Source organism: Trichechus manatus, unplaced genomic scaffold (assembly GCF_000243295.1).
Source record: "Trichechus manatus latirostris isolate Lorelei unplaced genomic scaffold, TriManLat1.0 scaffold00266, whole genome shotgun sequence".
In the NCBI taxonomy this organism is placed as follows: domain Eukaryota; kingdom Metazoa; phylum Chordata; class Mammalia; order Sirenia; family Trichechidae; genus Trichechus; species Trichechus manatus.
The window spans coordinates 634,936-648,656 of record NW_004444202.1 but is presented as its reverse complement, the minus strand read 5'-3'; the positions used below and the strand labels follow the sequence as shown (position 1 = coordinate 648,656).

General features: G+C 45.1%; 1 protein-coding gene across 1 annotated transcript in view; it reads left to right on the top strand.

Moving 5' to 3' along the window:
- EPB41L3 (erythrocyte membrane protein band 4.1 like 3) overlaps positions 1 to 3,185 on the top strand; it is a 183,362-nt gene extending 180,177 nt beyond the window's left edge. The window contains exons 16-18 of the mRNA XM_023724879.1: positions 268 to 348; positions 761 to 877; positions 2,013 to 3,185. Of these exons, the coding sequence (XP_023580647.1) occupies positions 268 to 348; positions 761 to 871 (192 nt within the window). The 3' untranslated portion in view covers positions 872 to 877; positions 2,013 to 3,185. The remainder of the gene's footprint in view (positions 1 to 267; positions 349 to 760; positions 878 to 2,012) is intronic.
- The last annotated feature ends 10,536 nt before the right edge of the window (positions 3,186 to 13,721 follow it).

Sequence of the window (13,721 nt, the reverse complement as noted above, 5' to 3'; positions counted from 1 at the left end):
CTGATGTCCTTTGCTTAACGCTCCTTCCAGCGCTTAGCATTGGTGGGTGTACAGAAATGCAGGTCGTCCAGACAAAAAAGAGCCCACCATAGCCTCATCTCTGAAATTAACAAACATCAGCAATGTCCATAGAGTTCTGTTTCAATTCTGAAGTAACATCATGTGATGTGAACTTAAAACTCTGTCTTTTTGCCATTTCCCCGTTTGGAACAAATGACTGTTGCTCCAAGTGAGTAAGTTCATAAAGCTTGTCTTTGTTCCTTTCAGACCGTGAAGGGAGGCATTTCGGAGACAAGGATTGAGAAGCGGATAGTCATCACGGGGGATGCAGACATTGACCATGACCAGGTATCGTGCGTGGGACGCAGACATTGACCGTGACCAGGTGTCGTGCGTGAGACGCAGACGTTGACCGTGACCAGGTGTCGCGTGTGAGACGCAGACGTTGACCGTGACCAGGTGTTGTGCGTGAGATGCAGACATTGACCGTGACCAGGTATTGTGTGTGAGACGGGAAGGACCCTGGCTGAGAAGCAGAACTTGTTAGACCTGCTGTTCTCAGCACTGTCCTCCCAGTCCAGCCTGTAATCTGAAAGCTTTTGACTTAACTCTGCACCATATGAGGTGTGGTTTCTGTGTGATCACTGCACTTTAGGGATTCTAAGTGTGGGTGTAGGTGTAGCTCACGAGTCTCCACCTTCTGCTGATCATGCGTGTCCCACCTCCTTCTTGTTTTGCCCTCTGCGATCCCTGGGGACAGGCGCTGGCTCAGGCGATTAAAGAGGCCAAAGAGCAGCACCCCGACATGTCAGTGACCAAGGTGGTGGTCCACAAAGAGACCGAGATCACCCCCGAAGACGGAGAGGACTGACCGCAGGTAAGAGGCAGCACTGGTCTCCCGGCTTGGCCGAGCCTGGCATGCGGCATGTGGTGCCCTCGCCCCCTCCACCGACTCCTCCCTTCCCCTGTGCTCTCGCTGATGTTTGTAGGGCTGGCTACGCAGAGGATGGAGAACTGGTTGACGGGTGCTGGTGTCATGTTCACAGGTTCCATACTCATGGACATTATGCTGCCAGTTAGAGAATAAAGAAAAGTCTGTACTTCTGCGTTATCCAAACCTGAAGGGGCAGAGTTGAGCCTCACTCTCCCGTGGCCTCAGCAGAACTCACACAGCTTTGCCGAGAGGCAGAGTGCGTGTTCCAGCTACCAGGGAGATAAATAGACCGAGCCCCTTTCTCCTTTCGATGGTGGTGTTATCCTACCGTCAGCTTTCTCTGCGGCTTTGTGTGGTGACAGCTTGCTTATGCTTTGATCGTTTTGTTTCTATTTCATTCGAAACCTGAGCCTCCCTTTCTCTGGGGACGTCTTGTGTTTCCTGTATTCTGTGCGTTGGGATGATTTTCCCCTAGTGCAACATCGTGTCTCAGGAGGAGGCAAAAATGTCGCTGCGTGGCCCTGCCTTCGCCAGAAAGCGCATGCCTTCCCGGCTTCTATGTGGCCGGCCCGACGAGCAGCTGTGTCCACTGTGTGCCCAAACCTGCCTTACATACTAACCTCCCGCCAGAGCTCGTGGGCCGTGAGTGTCCCTGGCGGGCTCAGAATGCTGGGCTCCTTGCACATTTGGTTACGTGATCAAAGACTCTTAATTATTTCACATGTATAAATGAAATAAAAATCAGTTCTCTAGCATTGGCTTCAAAAGCGTAGATTGACGAGTGCCATCTCTTAAAGAAATATGAAAATCATTTGTTATATTCAAATTACTGATACACTTTGCAAGATAGAAAGCAAAAAAAAAAAAGGTTTTCCTGAGTGAGCTTTCGCCACTCGGGTGATGTTGGGGTAATAGTTTAAGGGAAAGCCTGTGATCACAGTGACGTGAACTGGAATGTCACAGTGTTTTGTCCAAAGGTGCATTTAATAGCCCACAAGACACTTGTTTTGTGGCCTTGATCTGAGAAGAACTCTTGGGGGTTTTAAAACGAGTAACTTATTGAATCTCTTTCCTGCAGGAGTAACTTAGCTTGCACGTGAACCCCGTCACGCAGACCATTAGGAAAAGCAGAGCCCATATGGAGTTCCCTCTTCTAACCCAACTGACTTTATCTGTGGAAAATGTCAGTCCAGAAGAACTGCCCCTGACCCTTGATAGAGACGCTGGCAGGGAGATCTTCCCATAACGAAGCAATCTGAATCCGCAGCACCAAACCGATACTGCATGAAGCCTCCATACAGTTACGGAAGAGCAGCGTTTAATTTCCACAGAATGTCTCAGTTTTCAGCTGTGCCTGCACATTCATAACCAACAATAGAAGCAGTGATCTCATGTAACACACAAACAGGCCATGCCTTTCCTAGTTTATTGTTATTAAAGTATACACAAAACCGCAGTTTCTTAGGTGACACATCTTTTGTGTACGGATAAATGAAGACGACCCTAAAATGCTAGAAGCTGTATAGGTCTGGCGTGTCATGTTTTATCACAGATTAGATGTGCCAATAACCGAGTTTATTCAGTCAGCAACTTGAATCTTCTCCTTGTTTCACCTGGTTTTATTACTCTCACCTATAAACGGTAACAACTCACTGATCCTACGAAAATATGTAATGCTTACAATCTTGCTTTGTGGATCTAATTCAACTCATTATAAGGCAGTACTGATTTCAGCATATTAACGTCATTTCTTCCCTGTCATCTGCTTTCGTCTGCGTTCAATCCAGAAAGTTTCCCGGAGTCCCCCAACAAGCGCTCAATATGTAAATTGTCATTCTTTTGGGAAGAAAACCTGTATTTTTGTTAGTTTACAATACTATGAAATTTTACTGCAGAAAAAACCTGTTATGTTAGGTTTTGTTGCTTTGTTTTCTTTCCTCATTTCTCCTTCCTTGTATTTTTTTAATCAATTTTTCTTCTTTTGCTTGGGAAAAAAAGTGTTTTATTTCCAAATCTGGTCCATATTTACAATCTAGTTCAGAGCCAAGCCTTAAATTGTACAGAATTTCCACTGTAATTAAACAATGTAGCGTTTAGTTATAAATAGCCTTCAGAAAGATATATTGTTCATTACACGTCAACTGCATCGCAGCCCATGGTGAATGTATGTTTCTGCCTAGCAAAATAAAAACAGTAAATGCATTTAAAACCCGGATTTCCTGCGTTCAGTAGTTTCAGTGTTGAACATGTTCACGCCAGAGGGGACATCTGCATTGTAGGCACGGTCTGTTTTTACACACTGCTTTTCAGTGCACGGGCTCTTGGGGAGGATATGATGCTTATCCTTTCCTCACGGCAGAGCCTGTGGGCCTTTTGTAGTGTGTGTATGTACATATGCTCATACTACAAAATACACATCCATGTAGATGTGTCCACCGCCCATCTGACAGTTTGTCATACTGTGGGGGCTTGCGTGCTGCTATCATGCTGGAAGCTCTGCCACTGGTATTTCAGATATCAACAGGCTCACCCATGGTGGACAGGTTTCAGCAGAGCTTCCGGACTAAGACAGAGTAGGAAGAAAGACCTGGCCGTCTTACTGAAAATCGGCAAATGAAAACTGTATAGATCACAACAGAAGCATGCCCAATATAGTGCTAGAAGACGAGCCCCCTAGGTTGAAAGCCACATAAGGTGCACAGTGGCCTCAGCCATGGCCCTGAGCAGACCAACAGTCGTGGAGATGGCACAGGACCAGGCAGTGTTTGGTCAGCTTGGCGGCAACTTAGAACAATACGTGTGTATATACACATACCGGCAGTGCCCGGGTTACGAGCATCTGACTGACTGACAGCTCGCACTCGATTTACCCTCACTTGGAAACCGCTGAACCAGCCCCTACTCACGAATTCCTCATCACAGTCACCTTCACTTGCTGCACGTTTAGCTTTTAAACACCCAAAAAGGGTTCGAGCCTTTTCTTGCACTGAAGTACACGTTAGACAAGAACCATGCGCGCCCGTTCTGACTTCCACATTCAGCTTAAAGATTCAGCTTAAAGACACGGTGGGAACAGGTCTCGTTCGTAACCTGCGGACTGCCTGTGTGTGTACTGGTGTTTGCGTCTGGGTGCAGAGGAGTGACTGGAACTGGCAGGCATTGCGCCGGCCCTGGCATGTGGCACCACCCAGTAGTTCCTACTAACGGGTACAGCCAGTCGCGTAGCTGCAGAAAACGGCGCCTGTGGCAAGCAATGAAATTGCACCCCTGTCCAAACCCCTGACGCCCATCTTTTAGGTACATTTACAATAAATATCAGCTCAACAATACAAGTCAAGCTCGTTAGTCTTTATTTAACACATTGCTGTACTTGAGGAAGGACGTTGGGCCGTACTGGGTGAATGGGAGCTGCTCAGTGGCGCCACACGCCCAGGGCTGGTGCGGTACCTTAGATACGCCACTGTGTCTGTGTAAACATAATTATATGTATTTGCCTACAAAGACTTTAAAATAGTCATCAGAATCTTGTGTTCCAAAGTTTCAGGTTTTTCTAAGAAAAAGGGCTCTGCTCTAAAACCCAGTGTTTCTGGGTGCTGTTAATCTACCAGAGAGCCATCCCGTGTGCCCATCACTCCCTAGCAAACAGGCAGATAGCGCCCTGTCTGGCCCCTGCAGCACATTCCGGCAGCTCGTCCACTCCACACTCCTGTCCCACCAGACACTCAGACTTTTGTCACCCCTGCCAGTCCAACCCCTGTGCTTGCTGGCATTTCCTACCATGTCATGCTTTATCTAACTTCCTGATGAAAGAAAAAAAAAATTCTGTCAGAAGGACAGATTGCCTTTCAGAATGTCGTTAGATGCGACCACACATCTTAATCTTATTGAGGAAGTCAGATGCCTATCCCTTACCTCTAAGGAAGTTACGAGCTTAGCCTTGCTGTCAATGCTAGTGTTCATCTTAGGGACTGAAGCATCCTTTTCGTGGGTTTGTGGACAATCAGAAATGCTTGTAGGAAAATTAGCACTTTATCATGCAAGAGTGAGCAGCCGTCTCCCAAAGACAGCCTGCAGGAGATGGGTTTGGTTTGTGTTGTTCGAGTTGGACCTGCGGGAACTGTTTTAAACCAAACACTGGTGCTTTCGTGTGTCTCGTCAGCCAAAAGTGGCCTTTCGGTAGTATACAAATTTACGTTATCAGGGAAGTTACACGTTTTCAGCTTTCTTTTCCTTCTCAATGCGCCTCAGAATTCTTCCCGCCTCCACTCCCACGTATTTAAGCGTTAGAGTAGCACCCCACTTCTGGTACCAAAATCGGTGTTCATTTTTCTGTTGCTGCATAACAAGTTGTCATAAACTTAGTGCCTTAAAACAGCAGACATTCATTATCACACCGTCTCTGCGGGTCAAAAGTCTAGGCATGGTTTTGCTGGATCTTCTGTATGACGGCAATCAAGGTGTGGGCCAGGGCTGGGTTCTCATCCGGAGGCTCGACTAGGGAACATAGACTTCCAAGCTGACTCAGGTTGTCCACAGGATTCATTTCCTTGTGCTTGTAGGGCGCATGGCAGCTTGCTTCTTGAAGCCAGCAACAGAGGGAGAGACTCCAGTAACTGATAGCAAGTCGGAGTCTTATGCAATGTCACAGTCAGGGAGTGGCCTCCCATCACCTTTGCTGTACTCTTGGTCAGAAGCGAGTCACAGATGTCAATAAATTTAAAACTTAGATTTTAAGTTTCAAATGTCAGACATTAGATAGTCAGTGTCACTAACACTGCCTAATAGTTTTAAAGCTAGATGCCCCTAAAAAACAGTTCCCATGGAGTTCATCCCAGCTCACGGAGTCCCCATGTGAATCAGAATAGAACTGTGCTCTGCAGAGTTTTCAACGGCTGACTTTTCAGAAGTAGATGGCCAGGCCTTTCCTTTGAGATGCCTCTGGGTGGACTCGAACCGCCAACCTTTCAATTAGCAGCCAAGCACATTAACCGTGTTCACCTGACTTAAACAGCCATGGTGGGGTGGCGGTTAAGTGCTCGGCTGCTGACTGAAAGGTTAGTAGTTCTTACCTACCAGCTGCTCTACAGGAGAAAGATGTGGCAGTCTGCTTCGGTAAAGATTACAGCCTTGGAAACCCTGTGGGGGTAGTTCTGCTCTGTCCTATAGGGTTGCTATGAGTTGGAATGGACTCCATGGCAACTTTTTTTTTAATGCTTTATTACTTAACTCTCAGATAATCTCAGATTGTTTTGTTTTGCCATTACTACTGATACAGAGAACTATAGCATTATATTAAGTGTGAAGTGCATCCCAGATATTACAACTTTAGACATTGACATTTTTCACTTCAGTTAGCCATTTGCCTCACAGAAAAGTTTGCTTCTCAGTTTGAACAGGTCCAAGATCATTAAAAAAACAGTTTACAGTTCTCTTAAATGAGCAGAAAAGCAGATCACAAACCTAGAGGCATTGGGGTCCAGCCCATTGATAACCTACAGTTCCATGCTAATCACACAGGAATCCACAAAAAGCATTAGTTATTGAGTCACCTAGCCTCTGGAGTCGTAGGATAAATGAGCACGTCCACATAATAGTAGTGTGGTGAATGCATTTTCTGGAAGAAAGGCGTGGAGATAAGTTCTGAAAAGGAGCCAGTGAAAACCGTCTGGATTACAACAGTCCGATCTCCACCTGATCGTGATAATGGCACAGGGCTGGGCAGCGTTGCATTCGGTCGTGTGTGGGGTCGCCGTGAGTCAGAGGCCGACGTATCAGCAGCTAAAAACAACAACAGCACGTATATTTGAGCAGTTTAGTATTTTTTCTCATTTTTGTGCTGTTGTATATATTGTCACCTCATCGCTTCTGAGGTAGCCCCTTATAATTTAGATCACGTTAGCTGTGGCTGTTTTTTTAAAAAAAATGTGCTGGTAGGAGCCGGCCTGAACGGATTTGATGCGGTTTCATTGTCCTGGAAGCGTTTTCCGTCCCCTCCGTATTCCTTTTGGTTTCGTAGAGCAGCCGTGTCCCTCCTGCTTGGGCGTCCTGAGTTAGATCATGTACCTTACAGAAATGCTCAGTACACTTTTTTAAACACTTACTATAATCCATTGCCCCATTATCTCAGCTTCTTCCTAGCACGCCTGTCTGTTCCCTGTTACTTAAATCAACATCTAGCTATTTTTTTAAAAATCAACATGGAGTCTAGAATGATTCCAAAATGGCTTCTAAATTAAAATGAGGGTTATACCTTCTTTTAAATGCTATTTATGAAGATCTCTCTCAATATGCTAAATCAGCCAGGGTGAGACGCGTCCGCCTTGGTTGCTGTAGAGGTGGCCTTGTACTTTAATGGGCACTTACTCAAGGGAAGAATAAATACTCATGAAGGAAACCCGGAGTATTCTATTTTAAATAAAATTCATTTTTGTGACAGGTCAATGGTGCGTGTAAGACTGTATTCTCAGAAGCGGGCATTTTGTTTTGACAGTTGCCCGTCAGAGCTGTTTACCCTGAGGCAGCATGACAGAAGGAGTTGGTGCTCCCCCACGTGTGTGGTTAATCACGTGTGCACACCCATGCACACACACACGCACACATGCTGGTTCAGAGGCGGACAGCAGAAGGACCAGCACCAAATGCTGTGGCCTGTCATCCCTCAGCCATTCATTTCAACACTGCCTGCCCCAGGACGCCTTCCACCTGTGTTGAATGAATGCCACACAATTGCAGGGACGCTAAAGGACATGTAACTTAGTAACAAGGTAAAATCCAAGAACAAACCTTTAAGTAGAAGTAACTGTCTTGTGATTTAGATGTTCCTCCTGTTACCCAGGCCAGAGGCCTGGGAGGCATTCTTTGTATTGCCATCCCCCTCACTCATCCCCTCTGCCTGTCAGTTTTATGGCCTTAAATCTGACCGTGACTCTGTACATGACTCCACTAGTCCGTTAGCTAGTCTTCCCACACCCTAGTCCCTCACTGTAGCTTGCAATCTTTTAAGAAATGCAAACCTCATCATATCAACACCAAGCCTGAAATGCTTTTGTGACTTTCCACTGCTCTTAGGATAAAGACCCCAGTTGTCTGAGCATGGCCTGAAAGACTTGCATTGGCTGGCTCCTGCCCGCCTGCTTTTCTAGCCACATATCTGACGATGTATCGCTTAGTCTCTGAAGCTGGCTTCATTTGGTTCTTTCAGTGTACCGAGGTCCGTTTCTCACCCCTGCTACATACTTGCTGAAGTGCTGGACCTAACCCCAGCCCTGGATCACTCAACCTCCACTTCTACTTTAGCTCTGAGCTCGAATGTTCCTTTCCTGGTTTTGCAGATCAACTTTCCCTATTACATACATGCTTTCACAGCCACATGTTCTGATAGAATGTGCCATGGTTATAATTTTCCATTAATCTGCCAGATTCTTTGACGAATGGGTCTCTTCTGGGTGTTGTGGATCTCACAGCTGCTGCCCCAGCGCCAAGCACGGTGCCTGGCTCATACAGTGGTGCTCAATATTTGTGCCACCACCGCCCGTCAGTTTGTCATACTGTGGTGTCTTGTGTGTTGCTGTGATGCTAGCAGCTGTGCCACCTGTCTTTCAACACCATCAGGATCACCCATGGTGAACAGGTTTCAGTGGGGCTTCCAGACTAAAACAGGCCTGGTGATCTACTTCTGAACATGAGCCAGTGAAATCCCTATGGATCACAGCAGGGCGTTGTCCAGCTCACTTGCTCTGGACATGTCATCGAGGAGGAAGATACCATGTTTGGCGAAGTAGAGGGCCAACAAGGATGAGCGAGACCTTCGGTGAGACGGGTTTGCGTAATAGCTGCAGTGATGGGCTCGAACATGCCGGTGAACGTGAGGATGACGCAGGACTGGGCAGTGTTTCGTTCTGTTGTGCCATGAGTTGGAGTCAACTCATTGACAGCTATCTATCTATCTATATTTGCATGAATGAATGAACATCTTGATAAGGGTATCTTTGCTAAGATAAATTCGAAACTCATTGAATTGTCTCTGAAAAGAATTTTCTTTGAAGACCAGCAAGTATGGGGAACTGGCTCCTAATGCAAAGAGTTTCTATTTCAAATCCCTCATCGCCTCCATAACCATTTCCATTGAGGCTCTCTTTGGGGAAGGCCCCTGTTCAGCAAGTGGTGGTCTCTTCCCAAAGCTCTGTCATCAGAAGTCAGAGGTTGGTTTCTGCTCTCTGATTAAACGAGGCATTACTACTCATCTGCTGAGGTCAGCCTCGGATCACCTGGTCTCAGAGAACAGGCTCAGGTCTAGGCCTGATTATCATGCTCTAAATCTGTGTATGTGAAAGTGGCCTTGGAAAGACATCCATACAGTAGATTTAATTACATACACAATTTGTGGACAGTGGAAGTCTTCAGCACTTCAGTCTTTCTCAAGAACATCAGGGCTTCAAACAAGGTTTTGTGGCAGTGAGAGAGTGGTACAGGCTTAAAAACTTTTGATGCCTTCATGTCCTTCACCTTGTGAAAGACCCTTCGGCATCTGGCCTTTCTTTACTATTCTCCCATAAGCTTTCTTCATCTCTGCCTGGGCTGTTGCATTCACCTGCTAACTGGTCTCTAGGCTCCGTTCACCCACCCACCTTCCACTCACTCCAGATAAGTCTTCTTTCCAGGTCATCATGGCACCACCCAAAAACCTCAGTGATGCCTCCTCACTCAGTCCTTAAGGTTCAATTCTAAACTCCTAAGCTTGAGTTGAAACTACATGATCATGCCGTACTTCCACTTTCTGTTTTTTCTTTCTTGTTTCATAATATCAGCTTTATGCTCCCACTAGCATGATGCCCTCAGCGTGCCTGCTGGGCAATAGTCACTTCTGCCACGGGACCTTTGCTTACACCAGCTTCAGGCAGAATTCCCTCCCTTCCACTTTCTCTCCTTCCATGGAACCCTAATTGCATTTAGCCCTTCATTTGGCAATTAATGATAAGGAACACACACATGGAATGTTTTTTATACGTCAGGCACAGTTCTGAGTGCTTTACATGTGTTCATAGAATCTTCACAACAATCGCATAAGGTAGGTATTTTATTATCCTCTCTTGAACACAACTTTATCTGTTCTGCTGTCAAAACTCCTTAACTGTATGGTAAGTTTAAGAGCACAGGATGCACATCTGAACTGTCCTGATGTGTCCCTAGACCTTCAGTTTGATTGGCATGGACGTATTACTAAGGGAACCTGGCAAATAAGGTGACTGGGTAACGTTCCATAGAACTGAAAATGGAGACAAGGGAGAAGGAAGTGGCCATGCCAGCTGGGGCTTAAACGTATGTACACCCTATGAGACATGTACCTGCAAACAGCCAGTAGTCCAGCCAAGGTAAAGGGGGTAAGTAAGAATACCTAAAACTTACGGAGCACACAGGATCTAATAGGCACACATACAGCTTTACATATTCTCTCACTAAAATTATCTCAACAATTTATGAGATAGTAGGTAGTTTTTCTAAACTTGCAAAAAAGGTGTACAGTATTCAACTGACTGAGCCAGAATTTGAATCCAGATCATATTTAAAATGTGGACAGCAAACAAGTGGTTATTAATCAGAAGTAGGAAAGCAAATAGAAGAAATGATGAAGTAAAAGAGCTGAACAGGAGATTTCAAAGGGCAGCTCAAGAAGACAAAGTAAAGTATTATGATGAAACGTGCAAAGACATGGAGTGAGAAAATCAAAAGAGAAGAAGACACTCGACATTTCTCGAGCTAAAAACTGAGGAAAAAATTAAAGCCTCGAGACGCAATATCGAAGGATTCTATGGGCAAAATATCGAACAACACAGGAAGAATCCAAAGAAGATGAATACACAATCATGTACCAAAAAGAACTGGTCAACGTCCAACCTTTTCAAGAGGTAGCACGTGATCAAGAACCAGTGGTACTGAAGGAGGAAGTTCAAGCTGCATTGAAGTCACTGGCAAAAAACAAGGCTCCAGGAATGGATGGAATACCAATTGAGATGTTTAAACAAATAGATGCAACTCTGGAAGTGCTCACTCATCTATGCCAAGAAATTTGGAAGACAGCTACCTGGCCAACTGACAGGATGAGATCCATATTTGTGCCCATTTCAAAGAAAGTGATCCAACAGACTGAGGAAATTATTGAACATTATCATTAATATCCCACGCAAGTAAAATTTTGCTGAAGATAATTCAAAAACAGTTGCAGTGGTACATCAAACCGGGAACTGCCAGAAATTCAAGCCAGTTTCAGAAGAGGACATGAAACCAGGGATATCATTGCTGATATCAGATGGATCTTGGTTGAAAGCAGAGAATACCAGAAAGAAGTTTACCTGTGTTTTATTGGCTATGCAAAGGCATTCAACTGTGTGAATCATAACAAATTGTGGATAACATTGCAAAGAATGGGAATTCCAGAAAATTTAATTGTGCTCATGTGGAACCTGTACATAGACCAAGAGGCAGTCGTTTGAACAGAGCAAGGGGATACTGCATGGTTTAAAATCAGGAAAGGTGTGCATCAGGGTTGTATCCCTTCACCATACTTATTCAATCTGTATGCTGAGCAAATAATACAAGAAACTGGACTATATGAAGAAGGACGTGGCATCAGGATTGGAAGAAGACTCATTAAAAACTTACAATATGCAGATGACACAACCTTGCTTGCTGAAAGTGAAGAGCACTTGAAGCAATTATTGGTAAAGATCAAAGACTACAGCCTTAAGTATGGATTGCACCTCAACATAAAGAAAACAAAAATCGTCACAACTGTATCAATAAGCATCATCATGATAAATGGAGAAAAGACTGAAGTTGTCAAAGATTTCATTTTACTTGGATCCACAATCAATGCTCATGGAAGCAGCAATGAAGAAATCAAACGACATTGCATTGGGCAAATCTGCTGCAAAAGACCTCTTTAAAGTATTAAAAAGCAAAGATGTCACCTCAAGGACTAAGGTATACCTGACCCAAGCCATGATTTTCAGTCGCCTCATATGCATGTGAAAACTGGACAATGAATAAGGAAGGCCGGAGAAGAACCGGTTCGTTTGAATTATGGTGTTGGAGAGGAATACTGACTATACCATGGACTGCCAGAAGAGTGAATGAATCTGTCTTGGAGGACGTACAGCCAGAATGCTCCTTAGAAGCAAGAATGGGGAGACTTCATCTCACGTGGACTTGTTATCAGAAGGGACCAGTCCCTGGAGAAGGACTTCGTGCTCGGTAAAGTAGAGAGTCAGTGGAAAAGAAGACACTCAACAAGATGGATTGACACAGTGGCTGCAACAATGGGCTCAAACATAGCAACGATTATGAGGACTGTTCAGGACTGAGCAGTATTTCATTCTGTTGTACATCGGGTCGCTATGAGTTGGAACCAACACCATGGCGCCTGACAACAATAACAACAGGGAAACTGAATCTTTAACTGACAGTGAGAAAAGTTGAGAGCCAACATAACTTACCCCACAGAATCCTTAAAGTCTAAGGAACTAGCAGGAGTCCCTGGGTGGTACAAACAGCTAACATGCTCAGCTGCTAGCCGAAAAGTTGGAAATTTGAGTCCACCCAGAGGTGCCTCAGGAGAAAGACCTGGTGATCTACTTCCAAAAAATCAACTATTGAAAACCCTGTGGAGCACAGTTCTGCTCTGACACACATGGGATGGCCGTGAGTCAGAGTCGACTCGATGGCACCTGGTGCTGGTAAGGAGCTGGCTACCCCAGGATCCTCCGGAAATGGGATTGAGGAGGTTGGGCTAAAAGAAGGAGAGGTAGAGAAGCAGACACCCAGACACATCACACCCACACACGGCCATGGCTTAGATAGTTGTCCCTCTTCCACCTTGGAAGGCTTTTGTCTGAAGAGGGAAGTTGAGACTCTCTGGACGAGGGGAAGCCAGGCCTCGTTGATTGGACGCTGCACTGAAGGGAAGATGAAGTGACATATACACACAAGGTGTGAGCCTTGCAGCCTTTCTCATTGGCGTTCAGAACCCTGGCAGCCAGACCTTTAGTCTCCATGCAGGAAGAATATTCTTCTCTGAAGACACCCAAGAGAACTTTCAAAATACAGATGTCTGGCATCCCAGTAAACCACCTTCCCAAAGCACCTACACCGAAGGACAGAGAAGATGAGCCCTTCCCACGCTCAGTGCTTCTGCCCAGCTTCAGTCTCCCACTCTTCACCATGAGCAGACATCAGAGAAAGGCCTCTCATAGAGAAGACACAACTGAAAGGGAAAAGCCAACTATGCAACGTGGACTTAAAGAAAAACTCTCAATAACATCCTCAGATCAGAGAATACTACATCCGTAAAAAAATTACGGTGCTACGAAAGGAACATTCAGAGAACAAAAAAGCTTTTAGAAATGAAAACATGACAGCAGAAATGAAAAATTCAGCAGAACGTTTGGAAATTTGGGGCATCTCCTAGAAAGTGGAGCATAAAATGAAAGAGATGGAAAAGATGTAAGAAAAGACCTGGGAGTCTGGGAGTGCACCATCCAAATAACTGGAGTTCCAGAGCATGGAATCATCATCATATTTCATGGAAACGTTCCAACCTTGAAGGACATGAGTTTCCAAAATGGCGATAAGAAGTACCCTTTCCTCACCATCATTAGCTGTTAGAGAAATGCACATCAAAACTACAATGAGGTACCATCTCACCCCAGCAAGGCTAGCATTAATCCAAAAAACACAAAATAATAAATGTTGGAGAGGTTGTGGAGAGACTGGAACACTTATGCACTGCTGG